At 38.0% G+C, this 27,480-nt stretch overlaps 1 protein-coding gene across 19 annotated transcripts in view; it reads left to right on the forward strand.

Moving 5' to 3' along the window:
* The window catches only part of CLOCK (clock circadian regulator), a 121,376-nt gene that overhangs the window by 78,026 nt on the left and 15,870 nt on the right, over positions 1–27,480 (forward strand). For all 19 annotated transcript variants that reach the window (XM_005555258.5, XM_045392596.3, XM_015450461.4 and 16 more), the window contains 12 exons: positions 5,524–5,644; positions 10,068–10,181; positions 10,319–10,437; positions 13,010–13,092; positions 13,306–13,412; positions 15,508–15,655; positions 16,189–16,264; positions 19,733–19,874; positions 20,773–20,873; positions 21,398–21,487; positions 25,908–26,060; positions 27,062–27,274. In XM_005555258.5, coding sequence (XP_005555315.2) covers positions 5,524–5,644; positions 10,068–10,181; positions 10,319–10,437; positions 13,010–13,092; positions 13,306–13,412; positions 15,508–15,655; positions 16,189–16,264; positions 19,733–19,874; positions 20,773–20,873; positions 21,398–21,487; positions 25,908–26,060; positions 27,062–27,274 — 1,467 coding nt within the window. The remainder of the gene's footprint in view (positions 1–5,523; positions 5,645–10,067; positions 10,182–10,318; positions 10,438–13,009; positions 13,093–13,305; positions 13,413–15,507; positions 15,656–16,188; positions 16,265–19,732; positions 19,875–20,772; positions 20,874–21,397; positions 21,488–25,907; positions 26,061–27,061; positions 27,275–27,480) is intronic.

Raw genomic sequence — 27,480 nt, forward strand, 5'->3', positions numbered from 1 at the left:
GACCAGCCTGACCAACATGGAGAAACCCCGTCTCTACTAAAAATACAAAATTAGCCGGGCGTGGTGGTGCATGCTTGTAATACCAGCTACTTGGGAGGCTGAAGCAGGAGAATCGCTTGAACCTGGAAGGTGGAGGTTGCGGTGAGCCGAGATAGAGCCATTGCACTCTAGCCTGGGCAACAAGAGCGAAACTCCATTTAAAAAAAAAAAAAAATGTAAATAGAGAATACTCTAAATCATTAAAAGTATAGTAAATACATAAACTAGTAGATGATTGTTTATTATCCTGTACATATGTACTGTATATAATTTTATGTGCTAAACTTTTATATGATTGGTGGCACAATAGGTTTGTTTACACAGGCATCACCACAAACACAAGTGCAAAGGATGAGTAATGCATTGATTTATGACATTACAACAGATACGACATCACTAGACAGTAGGAATGTTTCAGCTCCACTGTAATCTTAGGGCCACCTGTGGTCATATATGCAGTCTATTGTTGACCGAAACATTGTTAATGCAATACAAGGTCGTACCACTTTATCTGACCTCTCTTCTTCCTGTGTTCTTTATTCTATTGCTAACTGTTTAGTGTTTCCATTTTAATCAGCCTGTTGAAAATGTTAAATCACTGAGAATGTCTTGAGAATGAATTTCTGCTGAGATACTTGTTGCAATTAGGGCAACTCGTAAATATTTTTCTCAATAGAATTACTTATTGAAAAACGCTCTAAAAATAGTAGATACAGAACTTTTTATGCTGTGTGACTTTGAATTGATAAAGTCATATTGGCCATATTTTAATTTATTATCTATATGACCAAAAGGATAAAGAATTAGAAAAGTGTATTTTGTTTGATTAGGATGGTGAATACCTGGTTTGTGTGCTTACTTTTTTTCTAATGTCTATTTATTAGTATCTACTCTGTGCCAGACACTGAGCTAGGTGCTGTGCCACAACTGATAGGCTTTTGGGGGGAATTTTCAGTTTTTAATATGTAATGTTACTGAAGATGGAGCTCGTGGTATAAATATTTTGAAGTTACTTATAAACTACTCTTAAAATGCCCCTCTATGTCTGGGTGCAGTGGCTTATGCCTGTAATGCTAATGTTTTCGGAGGCTAGGTGGGAAGATTGCTTGAGGCCAGGAATTCAAGACCAGCCTGGGCAACATAGTGAAGCATCCTGTCTCTACAAAAAAATTTTAAACAGTAGCTTATCTCTGTAACAGGGTAAAGTAATTCTGCTTGTAAATGTCTCTTTCAAGAGATATTGAAAAGTGGTATTTCTCTCCCTTTGATTACCCTGATACTTCATATTTTGTAAAGAGAATGAATGGATTTTAGCACTTAAAAGTCCAGGCTCTAAAAGGGCATTTTTTAAAGATGAAAGCCATGCAGTAAATAATTTGCTAATTTCTTTGGTTCATACAGAAAATAACTTTTACTTTACTACTCTTCTGGGGCTTTATTTTCTAGTAAGCTCAAATAGTAGGATAAGCCCAACATTTAAAAACTCGTTTGAGAGTAACACATGAGATTATTAGCAACACATAAGTAAGCTAGCATAGGCAGAAAAAAGGACAGACTGATTAACTAAATTTTCTAGACAACTTAAGAAAATGTTTTCATAGCAAGAAAACCCAGGGAAAGAATCCCATTATAGGATTAAGATAATGTTTAAGTAATTTGAAAAAAGTATAGTTACATGCTTTTAAACTATATATAACTGTATTGGGTTTTGTCATGTTTACAGAAACTGTCTAATCTAGTCATAGAGCATCGTTTGCAATGTTTTTGCACTTTCTAAAAGTCTGCTTCTTGGCACTTGCTCGAATTTCATTCAGAATTAGATGTCCTTCATCTCTGTTCTACTGTTACCTTGTATGTGCTACTGTCACGATACAGAGAATTGTAATTTTCTGTTTATTTGGCTAGTTATGGTAGTTGTAGCTTCTTACAGGCAGGAACTTTATCTCTGTATCCAGAGGAGCTAGCTAGTTTCTTGGAGAGCCACTCAGTGATTATTTGTTGAATGTATAAAGATGAGTATGCTACTTGATTTGGCTGTTTTAAAAAGTCCCTTTCTAATCTTTAGTGAGTTTAATTCCCTTTTGAAATAGACAACACGTGATAGATCTCATTGGAATCGAAGTGTTCGATTAACACTTCCCTCAATAAAAACACTCTCACCTTCCCATTTTCTTCTGGATATTTTAAAAAACATTTTTAATTTTAGAACCATTTTTAGATGTACAGAAAAATGGACAAGGTAGTACAGAGAGTTCCCTTGTGCCCCATACCGTTTCCTCTGTTACTAACATCTTCTAGATTTTAAAAAATTGTGTCATCCAATCACTAAATGGTAATGTTGAGCTAATGTAGAAAAAAACAGAAAGGCTATTGATTTATGTCATATAAGTAAATCAGCAGAACTTATATTTCCTTTTCATGAAACGAGTAAGGGAGATAAAAAGATCCAAGTAGTTACCATTTTCTTTTCTTACTATTGAATTGTGTTTGAGAACTGAGTGGATGTATGGCCACATAAAGTATGATCAGCCTCATTTAGAGATTTTAAGTGTAGTGGTTAATGGGAAGTTTGACACCTATTAAAGTGGCAGGAGAGGCAGAGTGGTTGGGAGAGGCATTGCTTGTGATCCTACTACTCTTGATACAGCCATTCATTTTCTTTTCTCTATGAATATGAAACATCCTATGAAGTTATAGATGGAAAAACAAGGGTAAGATAGGTCACATCATAATTTACTGATGGTAGTAGAAATTGTTAGTAACATAATAGTAGAAAACTATAATCATTCTCAAAAATGAAAATTTTAGTTCCTATTAATATTTCAAATTGGTAGCATGTTTTTCTATTAAGACGACGTATTTGTCTGTTGTCAGACTGCTATAAAGGACTCCCTAATACTGGGTAATTTATAAAGGAAAGAGGTTTAATTGACTCACAGTTCAGCATGGCTGGGGAGGCCTCAGGAAACTTATAATCATGGTGGAGGGGAAGCAAACACGTCCCTCTTCACATGGCGACAAGAAGCAGAAGTGCTGAGCAAAAAGGGGAAAAGCCCCTTACAAAACCATCAGAACTTGGGAAAATTCACTATCACAAGAATATCAGCATGGAGGTATCTTCCCCCATGATTCAATCACCTTCCACTGGGCCCTTCCCATGACACATGGGGATTATGGGAACAGCAAGATGAGATTTAGATGGGGACACAGCCGAACCATATTATTTTTCGCATCAATATCGTGTACTATTGTATTTTGATTCTTTATTTTGTCAATAGAAGGCAACTTTCTAGCATTTGTGTTATTCAGGCCTGAATTTTTATTTATTATTTTTTGAGATAGAGTCTTATTCTGTCACCCAGGCTTGAGTGTAGTGGTAGGATCTCAGCTCACTACAGCCTCTGCCTCCTGGATTCAAGTGATTCTCCTACCTCAGCCTCCCGAGTAGCTACGACTGTAGGTGCACACCACCATGCCCAGCTAATTTTTGTGTTAGCAGAGACGGGGTTTCTCCATGTCGGCCAGGCTGGTCTCAAACTCCTGACCTCAGACAGTTGGCCTGCCTCAGCCTCCCAAAGTGCTGGGATTACAGGCATGAGCCACTGCACCCAGCCATGCATGAATTTTTAGTTCACTACTCCTTTAGTTGTAGAGGCTTTTCAGACTTCCAGAAAAATCCTTTATTGAAATATAGATATATTTTTGGGGTGGTTACCCTATAAGCCATTATCAAATACCTCCTTAGTCTAAAATCAGTTATTGTACTAATAACTGTTAAACACAGGGCACGGTGTTAATGTTCCTTGATTGGAAGTGAGAAAGATCAAGGTGTAAGAGATAGGCCCTTTTATTCACCTATAGGACATCAGGGCATAGACATTAAAATATAGTCATCCTTTGGTATCCATGGGGGATTGGTTCCAGCACCCGCTGCAGATACCAAAATCCATGGATGGTCAAGTCCCATAAATAAAATGGTGTTGTATTTACATGTAACTTACACACATCTTCCCATTTACATCACATCATTTCTATTTTATAATAACTAATACAATATCAATGCTATGTAAATATATGTTATACTACAGTGTTTAGGGAATAATGATTAGAAAAATGTCTGCACGTATTCAGTACAGACACAACCATCTGTTTTTGTTTTTGTTTTTTTTTCCTGAATAGTTTTGATCCATAGTTGGCTGAATTCTGCTAAATGGGAAATGAATGATACAAGTAATAAATACTAAAGGAATTTTGTTTTTAATGTGGATTATGGTGTTAAGGGAATGCTTTCTTGAAAGAAGTAATTTGAACTGGTCTTTGAAAGGTGAAAGATACAGATATGTAAAGAAGGGGATGGTCATTTCACTTCATGGAGTGGGCTTGGAGGGCTAGAGAAAAGACAAGAAATGATGGGAATGTGTGGCCTATATGAAGAATAGTATTAGGTTGGTACAAAAGTGATTGCATTTTTTGTTAGTAAAAGTATGGTACCAAACTAATACAACACCCTCTCGCCATTCTTACTGCCTCTGTTTGTTGTTGTTTGTTTGTTTTTTATTTTAAAGTAGTGGAGCTCTTCAAACAAAATCTTTACAGATGCGTGAAATAAAAACAAAAAGTAAAACTGCTTTAATTTAATGCAGGGGCAGGACCCTGAGCCCTGCTTCACAGCTCCTTTTTACTTCCCCAACCTCTAGTCCCACCTTTACAGTCCTTGAGATACTGTCTCAGTATCCCTAGGATTCCACAGAGCAGTTTGAAATGCAGGAAACCAGGTAGAATGCATAGTAGCAAATGTAAAGTCATGGAAGTTTTGTTATCAATGGTACTTACGTATCAGAACTATCTTATTCATCTTTGATTCCACAGCTGTGGCACGTTGTAGCCAACCTGATGTTTGTCAAATTGCTATGATTAATCACGATTAAAGCTATATATTAGCAAGGATTATAATGCTTAACATATTAGGTGTCCTTTTGAGGGGGGATAACTAAACATAAGGCTTTTGTACAATGGGATGTAGGATAAATGCCAGGAAAAGATGAAGTAAAGAACACATTGGACAACTGAAATCACACCAAAGCAAAATCTCCTCTTTATTTAGTTTGTGCCTAGTCCTTTATAGTAGGATATACCACCATTGTTTACCATAGGTTTGAATACATGTTAAGGCTCTGACTTGTCACCAGAGATTTTTCTTATTAGCTCTCTTGGTCACATTGCATTTTGAAATATTCAAAATGTTTTGGTGAAACACAGCTTTGCAAATAATTTATCAGGCTTTCAGGATCATACTGGTCATGGATTAGATGACATTAGTATCATCTCAATCTGGTTTTTGAGATTTGGTCTGTAACTTGACATTTGTTGGTTTTCACAGATAATTGAAAGCTAACTTCTGTGTTTAATAGCGATTATGTACTTTTAAAACAATTGTCTCTTGAATCATTAAAGTTATTTTACTTTTAACAATTTTCTTTTCAGTCTGATCTTGTGGATCAAAGTATATTTAATTTTATCCCAGAAGGGGAACATTCAGAGGTTTATAAAATACTCTCTACTCATCTGCTGGAAAGTGATTCATTAACCCCAGAATATTTAAAATGTAAGTAGTAGCTGTTAAGCAAAAAAGTCAAATGTTATATTCGGTAGCACTATCCTTTTGCAAGTTTATGAAAAATACAGACTTCTTTAAATACAGCATTACTCCATATGCCCTGTTAGGTCCTTTTTCAATATTAAAATATATATAAGATGAAATTGTGTCCATATTAAAAATCTGAAATCTATTTCAGAGTATATTGAAATCCCATCTTATTTGTTATAATAAATCCTGGACTCCCATTATGCCACAAAGCTGTATTTTATGCAAAAGTGAGACCTAGCAATATATTGCTACTAATTTATAAATAAAACCTTACTGTATTTAATGAGGGAAAATTAAACTTTCTGATTTTCACCATTGTTAACCAATTGGAAAAAATTTCTATGTTTCTCTTAAAGTTATTAAAGATAAATTATCTACTTTATTAATTAAACAGTCGTTTGTTAGATGTATCTAATTTGCTGGGCACTTGTGCTGTATCATAAAAATATCAAGAATAGTGAAAATAGTTCTCACCATCAAGAAACAACATATTATGGTAGAATCAGGCATTTCTACTAGGTCCATTGACAAATTGATTTCACCAGAGTACCTCATTTTCTTCATATATTACCCTGTATAAAATCCAGAATTGTTACAGCACTATATTTGGCCATTAGCTATTAGATACCTTATTGAATCACCTTTTTCTTTATTTTTAAATGTGTCTCATCTGCTAATACATTATCTTAAAGATTCTTTGTGTTTGAATCCTCAAATTCTATAGCATACTGTCTAAAAATTAAGATACACATACGCGCACAAATTTGTATGTATCTATAACTTTGATAAGAGTGGATGGCCTTTCAGCGAGAGTTGAGAAAAACTAGACTTGGAGAATTCATTTGAAGCCTTGTTTTAAAACCAAGTTTATATGACATTGACCATTACTAGGCCACTCTAGTCTGGTACTTAGAAAGATTTAGGCTGGATATAATAGATGCCTACAATTAGTATTTGAAGCCATGGATGGAATGGTATTGCTTGAGGTAAATATATAGAACGAGGAGAGAAGAATTAGAAAGGTGGAACCCAGCCAGGTCCAGTAGCTCATGCCTGTAATCCCAGCACTTTGGGAGGCTGAGGCGGGCAGATCACTTGAGGCTAGGAGTTTGAGACCAGCCTGGCCAACATGACGAAACCCTGTCTCTACCAAAAATTAGCCAGGCATGGTGGTGCGTGCCTGTAGTCCCAGCTACTCTGGAGATTGAGGTAGGAGAATTGCTTGAACCCCGGAGGCGGAGGTTGCAATGAGCCAGAATCACACCACTGCACTCCAACCTGGGCGATAGAGCGAGACTCCGTCTCAAAAAAAAAAGAAAAGAAAGGTGGAACCCTTTGGAGATAGCAATAGGAAGACAAAGGAGAAGGCGTTTGCTTTGAAGACCCTACTAAGAATAAAATTGGATGGAGAACTAAATAAAAGCCTTTTGCAGAAAGAGCTTAGGCTTCTGCTTCCAAGAACAGAAATGAAAATGGCAAGAATACTTAAGAAAAGTCTTAATTAAATGGCTTGTTGATCTCCTCCTTAAACAAGTGATATACAGAAGAGTTCTTTCCCCAGAAAAAAGAAAGTTTCGTGCCAAAAGAATAGACACAAGTTAAAACACAGGGAAAACTGCTTAGAAAATTCGGTAGGTCATTTTGGCCATAATGAAGTTGAGGTACAGGTGGTGTAATTTGTGTTGAGAGAAGGAATAAGGAAAGAATTATAAAGGTGCTTATAGTTCATCCTAAGGAATTTGAGTTTTATTTTTTACAGAGTAGAGAGCCAGTGAAGGAGATTTGGGTAGTTTTGTTGTCTGCAAAAAAAAGAATAAAGAAAGAAAACCAGGTAAATGGTGGAAAGTTTGTTTGGAGAAGGCTAGGAAGAAAACTTGCAGCGGTGGGTTGCCTACCCCAGGCCTACGTGGCTTCTGCTTCATAAAGAGGCCCTGAGTCTGAGAGCTGAATAAGAGCCCTGGATTTCTCTGTCATAGTGGCTCAACTCAGGCTGTGCTCACCTGACCTGCAGATTTCGTACTATACAAATCAAGTGATAGCTTTATGGAGTTACTCCTCAGTTTCATTCCTAGAGTTCAGTTAAACACAACCAGAGATCTTATGGATCATACCATTCTGATGACAAAGCTGGCCCTGCTGCCTGGTACAGTAACTATAACTGTAACGGCTATTCTGTGTCATGGAGGTCCAGGTCTTCATTGCAGTGGAAGCATCTTTCACCAGCATCTCTGGCCTAGAGAGAGCAGCAGTACCTTGCTTATAAAAGTTGCTGCCACTTTCATCATCTGGTTTGGGAGATTAAAAAAATCACTCAGGTAGAAAATTTTTAAAAGAACCAGACTGGAGACAAAAAGGAAAACCATATAATCCTAGCAATAAAAGTAAGGATGGGCTGAGCACAGTTGTTCATGCCTGTAATCCTAGCATTTTGGGAGGCCAAGGTGGGCAGATCGTTTGAGCCCAGGAGTTCAAGACCAGCATGGGCAACATGGTGAAACACTGTACACAATAAAGAGAAATACAAAAATTGGCTGGGGTGTGGTGGCACATGTCTGTAGTTCCTGCTACTCAGGAGGCTGAGCTCGAGGATCACTTGAGCCCAGGAGGCAGAGGTTGCAGTGAGCTGAGATCATGCCACTGCCACTGTAGTCCAGCCTGGGTGACAGAGTGAGACTTTGTCTCCAAAAAAAAAAAAAAAAAAAAAAAAAAAGGAAAGGATGGAGAGGAAAGTATATGACTGTTAAGTGTGTAAACTCAATAGAACTTGTTGTGATAGGCTCAGGTGACCAAGTGACTAAGAATCATCAATGGGGAATATTGAAGATAGTTAAATTTTGAACCTATTAGGTTAGATGATAAAGCCATCTATGATGATGTTAACAGAAGAATATAAGCTTGAAGTAGTGAGCAAAGAAAGGTGTTACTAGTCCTTGAGTACTGAAGTAGTACAGTGAAAGTAGTTATAAGTCTAAGAATAATAGGCAAGACTGAATCAGAGTGGCAGAATGTGGAGGCATAATGAATACATATTTCGGTTACCTAGATGCAAGGTAATTTGCAACTACACTAAATTGGTGGGCTTCCTTTGTGAAATAAGTAGCAGGTCTTGGTGACAGATTCGGTTTGGGACTTGTGATGGGAAGAGAAGAGACCAAATTGATATAGTTCCTAACTTGGGAAATAAGCATACATAGACGAAGGGAACTTGAAGAATGATAAATTCACTTTCAGATATTTTGAATTTAAGTTACTGATGGGACCATCAAGTACAAATATCCTGAAAGCAAATTATAGGAAACTTTGTCTCACATAAAATGCTAGAGTTGGAGAGAGAGATTTAGGATCAGAAGAACCTTTGTGAAAGCCCCTAGTGTGAAAATGGATTAGCAGAAGATGTAGGAGTAGTCAGTAAGGTAGGAAGGTAAGTTTATGCTGTAGGAATGACAAAGCATGACTTTAAAGAAATGGAAATGAAAAACCATTGAAGTTAACAATACACATGTTAGTAATCTTGAGAAGAGTAATTGCTGTAGAGGTGTAAGGATGAAAGCCACAGTGTGTGAAGTTATGGGAAATGAATATATGGAAGATGGAGCCCATAATGAAAAGGAAGGAGATCGATAATACCAAAATAATTAGCAAAACTCCTTTGAGATGGAAGACTGAGCAAATTTAAAAGTAGATAGTAAGGATCCTTGACCAGGTGCAGTGGCTCTCGCCTATAATCCCACCACTTTGGGAGGTTGAGGCAGGAGGATTGCTTGAGCCCAGAAGCTTGCAACCAGCCTGGGCAACATAGTGAGACCCACAAAAAATTAAAAATTAGCCAGGTATGGTGGCTCACATCTGTAGTCTTGGCTACTTGGGAGGCTGAGGAAGGGGGCTCACTAGAGCCCAAGAGTTCAATGCTGCATGAGCTGTGATCATGCCACTGCACTCCAACCTGGGTGACAAAGCAAGATGCTGTCTCAAAAAAAAGAAAGTAAGGACCCAAAGGTGTAGATGCTCAAGGAATAAGGAACAGTGATGTGGCCCGGGTTGTAGAGAAAATAGGAAAGACTATAAATAGTAGAGATGGAAGGATTAGCTTTAGAACATGAAGCAAAACTTTCCTTTGAAAGTAAGTAAAGAAGGAAAAGGATGAATAGGTAAAAATAGGAAAACATTAAGTTGTTTGCACCAGAAAATCTGTTTTCCCTGTTAAAGACAAAGTGAGGTCCTGTCCTGAAGTTACTCTGCTTTTATGAACTAAATGTCATTGACGACTTCTGTTGGGGAAAATAATGGTTGTAAACTTACACAACTTTTATGATCTTATTTTATGTGGTATATCATTGTTTTATATCACAAATATGTGATTTTTAAAATCTCTTTATTTCAGCAAAAAATCAGTTAGAATTCTGTTGTCATATGCTCCGAGGAACAATAGACCCAAAGGAGCCATCTACCTATGAATATGTAAAGTTTATAGGAAATTTCAAATCTTTAAACAGTGGTGAGTTAAAATGCTTCTCTCACAATGTGTTTCAACTTGTTATTTTTCTATGCTCTTAAAGACATAGATGTTTGAATATCAGTAACAACTAGGTTTTGCTTGCATAACTCACAATACCTTTTTCCCTATTGTTTTAGTATCCTCTTCAGCACACAATGGTTTTGAAGGAACTATACAACGCACACATAGGCCGTCTTATGAAGATAGAGTTTGTTTTGTAGCTACTGTCAGGTTAGCTACACCTCAGTTCATCAAGGTATGTTTCTAATTTTATTTCCCTAAGGGGATTGCAGTTCATATGCTGAGAACTGCCTGAAACTTTCTGCAGACATTGAGGTGGAATGGCTTTGAGTCATTAAATATGCATGATAATACTTTTGAAATGACAAGTTATCAAGACACTCATTAAACTGTAGAACTAATTTTTTAGTATATATCCTTTGCAGTTAACCAGTGATTATTATATATCAGTATGCCCCACTTTTGTGGAAGATTTTAGGATCCTTTTGTGTATGGTTCATTATTAAAAGGGAAAGTCCAAAAATCTAGGTTTTTGGAATCTTTATTTTTAGAAGGTCACTTTTAAATTTTTATTTGGAATGTACAAGTGACTCTTTACTACATATAACTTACCTTTTCAAATGTAAAATTAAGTATTTTGTTTTTATTTCCTGGGCCCCACAAACAGATGATTAGTAGGGAAGTGGAAAAGTGAAATAGTTCAACCACTAGAAACTGACTGGAAAGAGGCAGCCAGGCTAAGATTTAAAATTTAGGCGGGGCCAGGCGAGGCAACTCATGCCTGTAATCCCAGCACTTTGGGAGGGCAAGGTGAGAGGATTGCCTGAGCCCAGTAGTTTGAGACCAGCCTGGGCAACATGACAAGACCCCATCTCTACAAAAAATACAAAAAATTAGCCAGGCATGGTGTTACACACCTGTGGTCTCAAGTTACTCAGGAGGCTGAGGTGGGAGGATCATTTGAGCCCAGGAGGTTGAGACTTCAGTGAACTGTGTTTGCATTTTATTTTGAGATGAGTCTCACTGTCTCAGATAAATTTGGGGAGACATCTTAGTATAGGACAAAGTACTGAATTTTTAGAAGATCTTAAACCAGTCTTGCTCTGTTTGTTTTAATCTTATGAAATAATAGTTGTTAACGTTTGAGTGCTTACTACATGCTGTATATTTTACATGCATTATCTCATTTAATTCTTATGACAGCCCTATAAGGTAGATGCTATTACGATCCCTCATTTTACATTATAAGGAAACAGAGGCTTAGGGAAGTTAAGTTACTTGCCCAAAGTCTCAGCTATTAGTGATGAAACTGGGACTTGATTCTATTAATTAAGAATTATTTTTTTCTCAAAGCCCAACCTCACAACTATTACAGTGTGCTGCAGGTCATTCAGGGACACAGAGGCAGGATGGAATACATTGTTTAGTATGACTAGAGTCTAGGGTTAGTGTGTGGAGGGGGAAGAGATAGTGGGAGGTAAGGCTACAAAAGTAATCAGAAACCAGAAATAAAATTTATTTCTTGTTTATTTCTCCATGCTGAAGAGAGTTTAGCACAAGGAACCATTAAAAGTTTTTTAGCAGGGAAGTCATATAATATTTGAGTATTAGTAAGGTAATTGTAGCCCTAGAAGAGAAGATGAGTTGAAGGACAGGGAGACTAGTGAACACTGTAGCAAATCAGTGATGGCAGGGGTCTAAACCAATGCACTTAAGATGGATGAGATGGAATTGATTTTTTAAATACTTAGATGAAATGGAAAAGATTTAGTAGTGGCCACTTAGATGGTGAAAGGTAAAAATGAAAGTATGTTTTAACTATCAGATTTCTAGAAACTGGCCACCATACATGTTTAGAATAATATGGAAGATTGTGTGACTGGGTGTGAGCAGTAAAGCAATTAGTTTATTTTAGGACATACTGAATTTGAGATGTGTGAGGACATTCAGATAGTTGGAAATAAGGATCTGTAATTCAGGAGAGAGGTCTGAATTTTGAGTAAGTGTTTATAGGCATGTGTGAATGGAAAATGTGTAGAGTGAGAAGTACCCACCCAAAATCTTGCATCTAAAGGTTATTTATTACCACATTCTTTAGTACCGGAAAAGTAAAATGTATTAACTTGTTTAGAAGGGCCTGCATTTTAGCTTATGCCTAGAATCTCAGCACTTTGGGAGGCTGTGGTAGGCAGGTTGTTTGAGCCCAAGAGTTGAAAACCAGCCTGGACAACATAGTGAGACCCCCATCTCTACAAATAAAAATACAAAAATTAGCCGGGTGTGGTGGTGCATCCCTATTGTCTCAGCTACTTAGGATGCTGAGGCAGGAGAATCACTTGCGCCCGGAAGGTTGAGGCTGCAGTGAGCTGAGATCACACCACTGCACTCCAGCCTGAGTGACAGAGTGAGACCTTGTCTGAACAAATAAGTAAACATATACATGCATACATAGAAACAACTAACTTGTTTAGGAAAAGTTATCTAGTAATGACAATTTATTTATTTAACCTCCACCTCCTGGGTTCAAGTGATTCTGCTGCCTCAGCCTGCTGAGTAGCTGGGATTACAGGCACCCGTCACTGTGCCCTGCTATGTTTTGTATTTTTAATAGAAATGGGGTTTCACCATATTGGCTGGGCTGGTCTCGAACTCCTGACCTTAGTGATTTGCCCACCTCAACCTCCCAAAGTGCTAGGATTACAGGTGTGAGCCACCGCGCCTGGCCATGACTTTTATTTTTATATGTAGCAATATTTAATATTCTTAAGGACACAAAGTATTTATAAATTTTAATTATTTGTTTGTAGGAAATGTGCACTGTTGAAGAACCCAATGAAGAGTTTACATCTAGACATAGTTTAGAATGGAAATTTCTGTTTCTAGATCACAGGTAATTCCTTTTTTAATTCCATGGAAAGGTAATAGTCATGTTATATAATTCTTAAAATTAATGGATTTCAAGGGGAAACTCTTTTTTAAATTAGGACTTTGAAACCTGTTCCCATTTTTTGAAAAATAAAACCTCCCCCCCCAGTTTTATTTCTAGTTGGAATATTTCTTATTATGGAAAAACTTATAATAATGATTTTTGTGTGTAATTTAGGGCACCACCTATAATAGGATATTTGCCATTTGAAGTTCTGGGAACATCAGGCTATGATTACTATCATGTGGATGACCTAGAGAATTTGGCGAAATGTCATGAGCACTGTAAGTAGATTTTAACATTTCTGGTGATAATAACTTTTATATAAACAGAAGTCGCATCCTGAAATTATAGGTCTAAGACACAGATTTATAATCATTTTCATATTTTTGAAATGTACTAAAAGATTTTGCTCTGTGTATATAACCAATCTAGTGGGAATCATTGATCAAGTTTAAATTAAACTTGTTCCTATTTTTATAATAAGTAGAATTTCATAATATAGCATCTGATACACCTTGTTCTGAAGCATGTGAGCTCTATATCTGGAGTAAGAGAAGTAGATTCTTTTGAAAATTGTAATATGTCAAACTTTTGGAATATTGTTTCCTAAATTTTGATTTTGAGGCATGTGAATCTTTTCAGGAGCTAGCTACATGTTTGGAAAATCTGTTTTAGAAAGCTCATAGTAAGTGCTTGGTGTTACCTGCTTATTATTATTGTTGTTAGAGCAGGAGCGTTATCATCCTTTGTGCCAGGCACTGTTCTAAATCCTTTACATCTATTACCTCCATTATTCTCCGTCACAGTTCTAAAAGGTAGATACTATTATTGTCTTCATGAGTAAGCTGAAAACACAGTAAGGCTAAATAATTCACCCATAATTTCATAGCTCATTGGTGGCAGAGACAGGATTGGAACCTAGGCCGACTCTTTTATCACATGTATTTATTTTAGAAGTTTGTTTTAATGATGAGGTTTGTCTTAATGATATGTTTTATTTGCTTCTCTGATCCTCCTCCCAGATGCTTACCCTCTTGAGTGTTCACTAAAACCTAACTAGATATTTTAGACTTTTTCATGACATTTTATGCTGCTTTTATAAACCTCTGTGTATGAAAATGAAGCAGGTTGTATAATAGCATTAACTCTATGGAAAATTTTCAGAGTAAAGTCATTTCAGCACAAAAGATGTGGGCATTAAGTGCCATGATGTCGTGTAAAGAGCTGATACCTGTATTAACTAGCTGGGTAACTTTGGACAGCAAGTTTGTTTGTAGACCTTGATTTCCACCTTAGAGAGTAAGAGGCGGTGGTGGCGAGGTAGGAGGAGTTGGGGGAGAGATTGAGAGATCCTTGACCAGCATTTCCTAAGCTTTGTTCCACCAAATATTGGTCCATACAAAAAAGACTTTTTAGTCAAGGAAGACAGGGAAACACTTCATAATCCCTCAGAGAATCTGCACGTGCATTAGCATACTGTAGGTTTTGAGAAAACTGAAGACACCTATTTAACAGAAAGTTTCCCAAATTAATTTAACTACAAACCCCCCCCCCTTTTTTTTTTTTTTGAGATGGAGTTTTGCTTTGGCACCCAGGCTGGAGTGCAGTAGCACGTCTCAGCTCACTGCAACCTCCACCTCCCGGGTTCAAGTGATTCTGTTACCTCAGCCTCCTGAGTAGCTGGGATAACAGGCACGTGCCACCATGCCTGGCTAATTTTTGTATTTTCAGTAGAAATGGGGTTTCACTATGTGGGACAGGGTTGTCTCAAACTCCTGACCTCAAGTGATCCGCCCACCTCTGCTTCCCAAAGTACTGAGATTACAGGCGTGAGCCACCACACCCAGCCCAAAACCCATTTTTTTTGCTTAATATCTGTTAAAAGGCTTCAGAACTTAAAACCTACAGCACATGTTTTGGCAGTTACTGCACTCAGTTACTTTAGACAGTGAAGTTATTTTGATTTTGGTTAGTTAAGGTTTAAAATTAAATACTTTGAAGGTTCTGTACCTGCCAGAGTAGCTAGGAGAAAAAACTCAGGGGTGATTATTTATTGTTATTACCCGCTGTGTATCTAGGCAGGAGGAAGTCAGCAGTGTGAATTCTTAAGTATTTGGAAGTTAATTGTGTATGGAAAGATTGTAAGATCAGCAGTGACTAGCTCTGAGTTGGGCACTGTGGAAGATCTGATCATTGCTTGGGACCTTAAACTAGCTCTAAAGAATAACATTTTCATATTGACATATATGTTATCAAAAGGCCTGAAAAAGAATAGTGTATGTAAACTTAAATGTAAATGATAACTTTTGGTTAAAAAACAGATTCTTTGTAACTAATATGAATTAAAGAAAAAATATTTTTCTATTTTCCTTTTAGTAATGCAATATGGGAAAGGCAAATCATGTTATTATAGGTTCCTGACTAAAGGGCAACAGTGGATTTGGCTTCAGACTCATTATTATATCACTTACCATCAGTGGAATTCAAGGCCAGAGTTTATTGTTTGTACTCACACTGTAGTAAGGTAATAATTCTTTTAGAGAATTTCTGAATTATTGTAACATCCTATGATGATTTTGGCAATGTAACTTTTATGCGTAACTTGTTAAAGAACTACAAAGTGCTCTTTTCTCAACTTCTGATACATCCTTTCAGTGTTGCTATAAGCATTATATATAAATATAGGAATGCTATAGATATATAAGGCTTGATACAAGTTTTGCGCTTTACAGCAGAAGTTATTACTGTCATTTATGTAGCAGTGTCAGTCATGTAAAAGGAAAACTGTAGGTAGATAAGCATACACTTCCTTTACTTAGTTTTTCTTAATTTAAGTATTGTGGGGTTATGGATCATTTATAGCAGTGTTTGAAACTTTAAGATACCTAGAAAAATGCAAGTTAAATTAAGACATTACAGGTATATTTTAGGTTTGTATAGCACATAGCAAATAGTCTAGATGAGCAGATGAGACACATAACACTAAATAGTTACAACTGTGCAGTATTTTAAATGAATGACCAAACACTAAAATTTGATTATTTTTTCCATTTGTAGTTATGCAGAAGTTAGGGCTGAAAGACGACGAGAACTTGGCATTGAAGAGTCTCTTCCTGAGACAGCTGCTGACAAAGTATGTTTCTTACAATTTAAAAAACATGATTTTTAATTTCTCTCCAATGAAAGATGAAACTCGAAAATTAATAGGAAAATTATTTTTCAAATACTTTATTTCCTCACTTATAACAGGGATATGATTACTTTACTACTTTTTTTTTTTTTTTTTTTTTTTTTTGAGACGGAGTCTCGCTGTGTCTCCCAGGCTGGAGTGCAGTGGCGTGATCTCGGCTCACTGCAAGCTCCGCCTCCCGGGTTCACGCCATTCTCCCGCCTCAGCCTCCCAAGTAGCTGAGACTACAGGCGCCCGCCACCACGCCCGGCTAGTTTTTTGTATTTTTAGTAGAGACGGGGTTTCACCATGTTAGCCAGGATAGTCTCGATCTCCTGACCTCGTGATCCACCCGCCTCGGCCTCCCAAAGTGCTGGGATTACAGGCTTGAGCCACCGCGCCCGGCTTACTACTTATTTTTAATTTAGTATTTTAGAGTCTCACCTGCCTCTAAAAAGAAAATTGGATGAGAGACATATCTGATCTCAGATTAAAACTACCATTTATTCCCAGTGATGTACTAGTCTCTGGCTAGGTTATTTATATGAATTATGAAATATAATTTACACTTCAGATACTTTTATCTGGTAGATAATACCCCCACTTTGAAAATACTGAAATTGGAGTTTCAAGAGGGGAAAAAAATCTCCCCTAAAGACACTGGCTGGGAAATTATAGTCAGAATTTGAACTCTGGTTTCTTTTTTGTTATATCAGGTCAAAAGTGTAGTATATTAGTTATCTGTAGCTGTGTAACAGCTAACTCCAAAATTTAGTGATATAAAACAACACACTTCTTATCTCCTAGTTTGGTGAATCAAGAATCCAGGCACAGTTTAGCTGGGCCCTCTACTTCAGATTCTGTCATGAGGCTGTAATCAAGGTGTTGGTGGGAGCCACAGTCATCTCAAAGTTCAACTGAGGTGGAATCTGTTTCCACCTCACTTAGTGGTTGCTGGCACACAAGTTCCTCATGGGCAGTTGGACTGAGGGCCTTGGTTTCTTACTGGCTGAAGGCTATCCTCAGTTCCTTTCTAGGTGACCTTTTCCATCAGAGCAAGCATGCAAGATGAGCCAGGGAGAGAAACTACAAGTTGGAAGTCACAGTCTTTTGTAACCTAATCACAGAATTGATATTTCACCACTTTTGTCTATTCTATTCATTATAGAAGGAAATCAGTAGGTCCAGCCCACACTCAAGGTGGGAGGATTATACAAGGGCACGAATACCAGGAGGCAGGAATTGTGAGCCATGTCAGAAGTTGCTTACCACAGTATTTTTGGACCTGCAGAAAATAAGTGGAATGAAAAGAGTCAAAAATCTATATAAAACTTGGCTTAAATAGGCAGCATTCCAGGGGACAGTATGGTGGATGTCATCCAGTCATTCAACAAATGGGTACATTCTACCCAGCATGGCTCTAGATGCTGAGAATACAGCATTGAATAATGCAAACAACTTCCCTGCTTTCATAGATCGGAAAGAACTTTTCGAAAGAGGTTTTGTATGTTTAGAAGAAGAGGATATAGTATGTTTTGGTAAAAGACATTATTTTCTGAGAAAAGTTCTTAAAATCTAGGGTTTCTTGATTAGGGGACCATTATGAAAACTTAAGTAATACAGAGATTAATTATCCTTCTTTTTCCTTCTTGCAAAGATTCAATCCTAGTAAATCCTGAATTGCCCTATTTCCAAAATACACTCCAGCTCTGTCTACTTTCTCACCATATTTACTGCCAGCATCATGATCCACCTGGGGTTTAGGGACAAGGTCCTTCTGAGATATTTTTGAGAAACTTCAGTGTGTGGATGGTTTAAAAATTGTGAGTCTTGGCCGGGCGCGGTGGCTCAAGCCTGTAATCCCAGCACTTCGGGAGGCCGAGATGGGCGGATCACGAGGTCAGGAGATCGAGACCATCCTGGCTAACTCGGTGAAACCCCATCTCTACTAAAAAATACAAAAAACAGCCGGGTGAGGTGGTGGCCGCCTGTAGTCCCAGCTACTCGTGAGGCTGAGGCAGGAAAATGGCATAAACCTGGAAGGCGCAGCTTGCAGTGAGCTGAGATCCGGCCACTGCACTCCAGCCTGGGTGACAGCGTGAGACTCCGTCTCAAAAAAAAAAAAAAAAAAAAAATCATGAGTCTTGATGGGATCACCAAGGGGATGGGTATGTCTTGGAGCACTCCAGTATTAAGAGGTGATGGAGACAAGGAAGAGTCAACAACAGAGGGGTAATAACTGGTAAGTTAGGAATAAAACCAGGTAGTTACTTAGAAGACAAGAGTATCAGTGAGGAGTGAATGATCAGCTTTATCAGATTCAGCTGAAATAAGTTAAATTATAGATGAGTGCTGAGAACTGAGCATTGACTTTAACATTTAATTCATTGGTGATCAATAATAACAGATTTTGTGGAGTAATAGTGTGGGTGAAAGCATGATTAGAGTGGGTTTAAAAGAGAATTTTCCAGGATGGGGGAATTAGGGACAGTGAATAGGGAGGGGTTTTGCTACAAAGAGAAGAGAAATGGGGCAGTGGTAGGAAGGGAAAGTGGGCTTAAAGGAAGTTTTTGCCTTTTTTTTTTTTTTTTTTTTTTAAGTTGAAAGAAATAACAGCATGTTTGTATATAGATGAGAAGGAGATGATGGAGAAAGAAACATTGGTGATGGGAAAGATTAGTGTCGCTTTATGAAACTATGACACTAGCTCCTGGGCTTAAGCAGTTCTCTTGCCTCAGCTTCCTGGGTAGTTGGCATCACAGGCATTCACCTGGCTTTCTCCCCTATGTTTTCTTCTAAGTGTTACATAGTTTTAGCTGTTAACGTTTAGGTCTGCGATTCATTTTGAGTTGATTTTTTGTTTTTGTTTTTGTTTTTTTGTGGTTTTTTTTTTTGAGATGGAGTCTTGCTCTTTTGCCCAGGCTAGAATGCAGTGGCAGGATCTCGGGGGACTACAACCTTCGCCTCCTCGGTTCAGGGGATTCTCCTGCCTCAGCCTCCCAAGTAGCTGGGATCACAGGCACCTGCCACCATACCTGGCTAATTTTTATAGTTTTGGTGTAGAGAAGGGGTTTCACCATGTTGGCCAGGCTGGTCTCAAACTCCTGACCTCAGGTGGTTTACCTGCCTCAGCTTCCCAAAGTGCTGAGATTACAGGTGTGAGCCACCACACCTGGTCTTGAGTTAATTTTTGCATACGGTGTAAGAGATTCCAACTTCATTCTTCTTCTGCTTTTTTTAAATAGTAAATGAAGCCAAAACTTTCTGGCTATAACACATAAATTTTCATTTCTTTACATGTGTATGTACATACAGGTACTTTTGCCTTGTTACAGACAAAAACTGATTTTTTTGTTGTTGATAACAGTATTGTGAATTTGAGATCTCTGAACTGAACCACAAGAAAACATTTATTTTACTCTGTCTCCTTAGAGCCAAGATTCTGGGTCAGACAATCGTATAAACACAGTCAGTCTCAAGGAAGCATTGGAAAGGTTTGATCATAGCCCAACCCCTTCTGCCTCTTCTCGGAGTTCAAGAAAATCATCTCACACAGCAGTCTCAGACCCTTCCTGTGAGTACCCCTACTTCAAAGCAGACTTCTTTAACTAAACTGTTAGTTACTTATCTCAGCATTTCTCATCAAATGCTTCTTTAAAATTATAAGTTTTTACATTTCTGAAATATATTAACCTTTCCAGTGAGTTAAAGGCACGTTGCCCACTTTTAGCAAAGAATTAAGTTCTTCAAGTAGCCTATTAAAATGTGTAGGTGGTAATGGTGGTGGTGGTGTTTTTAATCATCCCTCAAAAAGAAAGGCAACTATTTATTGTGTTTTTTACTGTAGGGCCAGTAAGTGTTCTTAGGTTTGCTTTTTGAAAGTTTTTTTTATTGTCTTCTCTTTATGAAGACTTGTATAATTGTCATTAAATTAGTAACTTTTTGTATTTAAAGTTTTCCTATTTAAAATATTTTCTTTGTGCTCATAAAAAGATAGAAGTAACTATATTGAATCATCTGTCATGGACTTCACTTTCATTGAGTGGTTTGGAAAAATAATTCAAAAGCCATTTTTATTAACTGAAATGCATTTTGAGATTAATCTTTTTTTTTTTTTTTTTGAGACGGAATCTCACTCTGTCGCCCAGGCTGGGGTGCAGTGGCTGGATCTCAGCTCACTTCAAGCTCCGCCTCCCGGGTTTACGCCATTCTCCTGCCTCAGCCTCCCGAGTAGCTGGGACTACAGGCGCCCACCACCTCACCCGGCTACTTTTTTGTATTTTTTAGTAGAGACGGGGTTTCACCGAGTTAGCCAGGATGGTCTCGATCTCCTGACCTCGCGATCCGCCCGTCTCGGCCTCCCAAAGTGTTGGGATTACAGGCTTGAGCCACCACGCCCGGCTGAGATTAATCTTTAAAAAGTATATTTTACAAAGTACTAATGCTCTTCTGATTTTGTTGAATGACTTCAGCAACACCAACCAAGATCCCGACAGATACGAGCACTCCGCCCAGGCAGCATTTACCAGCTCATGAGAAGATGGTGCAAAGAAGGTCATCATTTAGTAGTCAGGTAAGCTCTTCAGTGGATATTCTTCTGAATAAAAATTTATTAAGAGGGGAAAAAATGATCTAAATCTTCAGAAATGCATTGATTTGTTACCCCTCTTTGTAAAGATCAAAATAGTTACTGATATGTGACGCTCAAGACTTCCCTTTTTTGTGTGAAGTGGTTGTCATGTGTATCAGTCCTTTCAATTATTTTTCAAGTAAAATGTTTTTTTTTTTTTTTAATTGTGGAAAGCTCATAATTGATAACTGTTTTATGTCTGAGTTCAAGTACCTATTGTCTTAAGTCTGGCCAGCTTTTATTGAGAGCTTGTTCAAGGTGTACTATAGGAAGTTCCTTGGAAAATAAAATATAAATAGGGAACAGGCCTTTCCAGTATAGACGGGAAGACATAACTGTATTCAGCTAACAAAAATATGAGGCAAATGGTAAGTTTATTAATATGAATATCATATTGATATTTCTGCTGGAAGTACTCATGTATGGGAATGAGAATCACTTCAGTGTTATTTTTTATTTTGCTCTAGTCCATAAATTCCCAGTCTGTTGGTTCATCATTAACACAGCCAGTGATGTCTCAAGCTACAAATTTACCAATTCCACAAGGCATGTCCCAGGTATTTTTTGGTTTTTGTTTCAGTTGCATATTTGAAAATGATAAATTGCTTTTAAGCTAATGTAATTTAAAAAAAAAATCCATGCTTGCTGGCAAGCACCTGTAAGCACAGCTACTTGGGAGGCCGAGGTAGGAGCACATACGCACACACACACACACGCACGCACGCACATATATAATTATAGTTACAGATGCAGTGAATCTTAACTGGGGCCATTTAGAATATCTGGGGACATTTTTGGTTGTCGTAATGGTTGTGGGGTATCACTGGCCCTTAGTGAGCATGGTCCAGGAATCCTAATTATCTTTCAGGATGCATGACAGTCTTGCACAACAAAGTATTGTCTTGCTTAATATGCCATAACACTCCCTCATTGAGAAACACTATAGACATAAAGATATTAAAGATGAAATGTAGCTGTGCATTTTGTTGTTCCAATGAATACTGGAAGAATTGAGTAACTTTATTTGTATATTCATTCTTTCAGTATTTATTGAGTTCCTTGTGTGTAACAGGCATTGCAGATGCTGACAGTACAAATATAATATCTATACTAAAAAACCATTACATCTAGAGGGAACGACAGATAACTACAATTCCACATTATATTGCCTGTGCTGAAGGTATATAAGTTGATATGTAAGCACATTGTGTGAATCCTTAATGCAATCTGAGGAAGTGAAGGAAAACTTTCTAGAATTGTTTCTTGGCCTAAGTTCAGAAGGAGGCCTGAAAGTGGAAAGTAGCCAGAAAAGGGGGGAGTAATTCCAAAAGTGATGCTGCGTTACTTTGGAGCCTAACTTCCCAACTTGTAATTTATGACTCTGTACTCTTTCAGTGCCTCAAACACATTAAAAATACTACGGAGAAATAGTATTTTTCTTCAACTTTTCTGTTTTGTTTGGCATTAAATATACCTTAACTTAGCAGGTCTTGATTTCAAGGAATGATCATTAATAATAGGTAAAAACAGTATTTTTTTAAAAATAGCTCTCTCTGGGCCGGGCGTGGTGGCTCACTCTTATAATCCCAGCGCTTTGGGAGGCTGAGGCGGGTGGATCACCTGAGGCAGGGTGTTCGAGACCAGCCTGGCCAACCTGGGGAAACCCCGTCTCTACTAAAAATACAAATATCAGCCGGGTGTGGTTGCGGGCACCTGCAATCCCAGCTACTTGAGAGGCTGAGTAACGAGAATTGCTTGAACCCAGGAGGCAGACGTTGTAGTGAGCCGAGATCACGCCACTGCACTCCTACCTGGGCAACAAGAGTGAGACTCCATCTCCAAAAAAAAAAAAAAAAAAAGGTCTATCTTATATGGTTATTTAAGTTATACATATATGATAGGAGATACGTACTTTCTATATTATTAGTTTTTTAATCTCAGGATTCTAAAGCATTTCTTAACATTTTATGGGAATATTTTCATGAAATAAAAGATATGTACTATGTCAAAAATGTTAGTAAGCATTCATATCTCACATTTTGTTCACTAATAAAACCAAATGCTTTCCCTCACTTCTGTGGTTTTACTTCCTGTTATCCTGCCTTCTATGTTTGTTACTATTTTCTTTTTGTACTTGATAGAAATCCTTTAAGTGATAGCAATATAATGCTTGTCCAAGGGTACAAATAACTTTAGTTATAATAAAATAGCATTTGTATGATATAAATGTAACTTTTTTATTTTTTAATTTTTTGAGACAACGCCTCACCCTGTCTTCCAGACTGGAGTGCAGTGGCGCTATCTTGGCTTACTGCAACCTCTGCTTCCTGGGCTCAGGCGATCTTCCCTCCTCAGCCTCCCAAGTAGCTGGGACTACGGGTGCATGCCACCACACCTGGCTAATTTTTATATTTTTAGTAAAGACGGGGTTTCACCCTGTTGCCCAGGCTGGTCTCAAACTCCTGGACTCAAGCATTCTGCCCACCTCAGCCTCCCAGAGTCCTGGGATTACAGCTGTGAGCCACCATGCTTGGCCATAATTATACTACATTGTCTAATTTAAAAAAAAAAAAAAAAAAAAGCTTGAGGGAGTTGAGGTACTAAATTAATTTATATTTTCTCAAGCTAGTATAATATAATATATGATATGGTCTGGTTATTGTTAATTTCCGAAATCAAAGTTGTGTGCTCTGAAATGTAATTTAGTATCCCGAATACAAACTATTCAAGATGGAGTTAAAAAGCTTTGGATGGGAAGGACATTTCTCGCTTTTACATACAGTTCACTGTAAGAGGCTACTTTAAGACTCTTTAAGACAGATTTCCTTCCAATAAAGAGAAACTCTTCCTGCTCTTACACTGTATCATGTACTGAAAATTCATGGGAATAATTAAAGAGCCTGTGTAGACTTAAGAGATGAATCACCAAATGTGGCTAAATTATAAGTAGAAGAAAATAGGAGCTGCTCATGACTCAAATAAAACAGAGAAATAAGATTGAAAACATAATTTTATTTTCATTCATGTATGTGTTTGTTCATTCATACTTGCCTAGTCTTTAAAAGCCCATGTTCTATACTTACCTGAGGATAGTTTCCATTGAAGATAGAAGTGAAAATATTATTATTGGTTATCTGTCAGATTTTTGCAACTTTGAGTAATTCTACTCATGTACACATAGAGGACATTCTAGGGATGACAGAAATTGATACAAATTAACTCCAGGTGCAGACTACTTTTTCCTTTGTTAAGGGGTAAAAATGAAGCTAAGAAGTTTAAATATGACTGGGCACGGTGGCTTGTGGGAGGATTGCCTGAGCTCAGGAGTTCAACACCAGACTGGGCAACATGTGAGACCCCATCTCTTAAAAAAAAAAAAAATTAGCCGGACATGGTGGCATATGCCTGTAATCCCAGCCACTTGGGAGGCTGAAGTGCAAGGATTGCTTGAGCCTGGGTGGTTGAGGCTGCAATGAGCCATGATCACACCACTGCATTCCAGCCTGGGTGACTCTGTCTCAAAAAAAAAAAAGTAGTTAAATTTTTTTCCAGTAAGTGATAGCCACAATATGAGCTCAGGTCTTGTAAATCCAGGGTGTATGTGTAATCAGTCAATATCCAGTCAGAAGCCAGAAGCATACCGGAAATTTGAACAGGAATAATATAAAAAAGTATTAACGGTAACACAGATTAACTCCTAAAAGAAGTAAAGAGAACCTAAAGAATATAGGAATAAGGCTAGGTGTGGTGGCTCATGCCTGTATTCTCAGCACTTTGGAAGACTGAAGGAGGAGGACTGCTTGAGCCAGAGAGTTCAAGAGTAGCATAGGCAACATAGGAAGACCCTATTTCAACTATATATATATGTTTTTAATTTTTATTTATTTATTTTGAGACAGAGTCTCGCTCTGTTGTCCAGGCTGGAACGCAGTGGCGTCATCTCGGCTCACTGCAAGCTCTGCCTCCCGGTTCATGTCATTCACCTGCCTCAGCCTCCAGAGTAGCTGGGACTGCAGGCGCCCACCACCACGCCCAGCTAATTTTTTTTGTATTTTTTGGTAGGGACAGGGTTTCACTGTGTCAGCTAGGATGGTCTCGATCTCCTGACCTCGTGATCCACCTGCCTCGGCCTCCCAAAGTGCTGGGATTACAGATGTGAGCCACCACACCTGGCCAAAAAATACATTTTTGTATTAGTCAGGTGTGGTGGTGCATGCCTGTGGTCCCAGCCACTGGGGAGGCTGAAATGGGAGGATCTCTTGAACCCAGAAAGTTAAGGCTGCAGTGAGCCTGGGTGACAGAGGGAGATCCTATCTCAAACAAACAAACAAAAAAAGAATATAGAAATAGCAGATGCAGAGAGCAACCACTCTGTAATGCAGATGGAGAGTACCCAAGGAAGGAACATACTTAAAAGACTCCCCCCAAACTGCCAACCTCCTCTCCCCCCATGCCAGGCTAAGACACAGATCTTCTTGGGGCAGATGTGGCTATAGCAACTGGGTAATAGAGAAGTTCACTGACATGCTGCAGATTAGAGCTAGAGAGCTGGAAGCATCAGCTGGGGTACTGGTAAAGCTTTCAGGGAAGCTGCCCGCTAGGATGTCATTGAGACTTGCTGGAAAGCCACCTGCCGGGAAGCTGACAAGGCTAACTGGGAAGCTTCCCGTTGGCTTCCCGACATAAGAGCAAGAAGGAAAAGCACCAGAACCAGGAGTTGAGCACCTTTCTTGCCAGTGTCCCTCCAGCACCACCTACTGATGTGGATAACTTTGTGCCTGCTGGCAAAGGAGAAATATTTTGAAGGTCCAGGTCCAATATCACAAAGCAGAGCAAGATGGGTGGATTAGGAACTAAGGGGCATAATCAGCATAGCATCCTTCACTCATGTTACACTGCTTACTTTTCACATTGCACAATTATAAGGAGTAAGTAATTCTAAAATATTTTGTACTTTTGCCATACGTGGTACTTCAGTTTCAGTTTTCAGCTCAATTAGGAGCCATGCAACATCTGAAAGACCAGTTGGAACAACGGACACGCATGATAGAAGCAAATATTCATCGGCAACAAGAAGAACTAAGAAAAATTCAAGAACAACTTCAGATGGTCCATGGCCAGGGGCTGCAGGTAATTGTTATATTTGAACACAAACAAAGCATCCCATTCACATTTTGGATTTCTAGCAAAGTTAACTTTTCTTAATTAAAAGTGAGATGCAAGAGATACGTTTTATCAATTCAGTTAAATATTCACTGGTTACCTACTCAGTATGATTATACTTTACAGTCTCTAAAGATAATTCATTCCTGAGGGTATTTCTGTCAACATCCTTGTTTCTCCAGTCATCTTTTTTACCAGTCCAAATTTTAGTAAGTTTGAATCCATAATATAAAAATTATATTTTACATCAAGTTTTAGGTACCTCTTGGGTACAGAATTTATAAATCAATCATCAGTAATATTTTTATTAAACTACCAGTATGTATGATTCAAATTAGTCTTACATGACCAACCAGCAGGACCACTCCAGGAGACTATGACTTTGGTAAAGGGAAACGTAGTGAAAACTACTTCTGTCTGATGTTATAAAGTATAAATGATAAGTGATACAGAGCTGTCAGTCCACAGACTGAGTAGCACCGAGTTACACTTTTTCTAACAATTGGAAACATAGAGTTAAGATAACTGAAAGATTGAATATGAAGTTTCGTGTTTTATTCACTAATTATTTATTGCTAATTCTTCAAAGTGACTTAACCTTGTTACTTGCTTTTTAAATGTACTTTATAGCTTGATTTTTTTTTTTTTTTTTTTTTTTTTTTTGAGACGGAGTCTTGCTCAGTCACCCAGGCTGGAGTGCGGTGGCGCGATCTCGGCTCACTGCAAGCTCCGCCTCCCGGGTTCTCGCCATTCTCCTGCCTCAGCCTCCCGAGTAGCTGGGACTACAGGCGCCCGCCACTACGCCCGGCTAGTTTTTTGTATTTTTAGTAGAGACGGGGTTTCACCGTGTTAGACAGGATGGTCTCGATCTCCCGACCTTGTGTAGCTTGATTTTGCCTTCTTTTTAATGCTCTCATTCTTCTTTTCAATCTACAAAGCTCATTTTAACAAAATCTTTATTTTTAAAGATGTTTTTGCAGCAATCAAATCCTGGGTTGAATTTTGGTTCTGTTCAACTTTCTTCTGGAAATTCATCTAACATCCAGCAACTTGCACCTATAAATATGCAAGGCCAAGTTGTTCCTACTAACCAGATTCAAAGTGGAATGAATACTGGACACATTGGCACAACTCAGCACATGATACAACAACAGACTTTACAGAGTAGTACATCAACTCAGGTAATGTTACTGAGCACAGCGGGCTATGGAGTGGTCAGTGTTTGGAATGCACACTATTGCTGAAACAGAAATAAAGCTCTAATGATAAAATATCATTTCAAAATTTAATCATATTTAGAAAGTATAGCATTGAAAGTGATCATGAAAATGTTTTGTGCTAATCATGTTAGTATCAAATATTTTCAGCTTTTTTTTTTTTTTTTTTT

The sequence above is a fragment of the Macaca fascicularis genome, chromosome 5, assembly GCF_037993035.2.
Source record: "Macaca fascicularis isolate 582-1 chromosome 5, T2T-MFA8v1.1".
Lineage (NCBI taxonomy): Eukaryota > Metazoa > Chordata > Mammalia > Primates > Cercopithecidae > Macaca > Macaca fascicularis.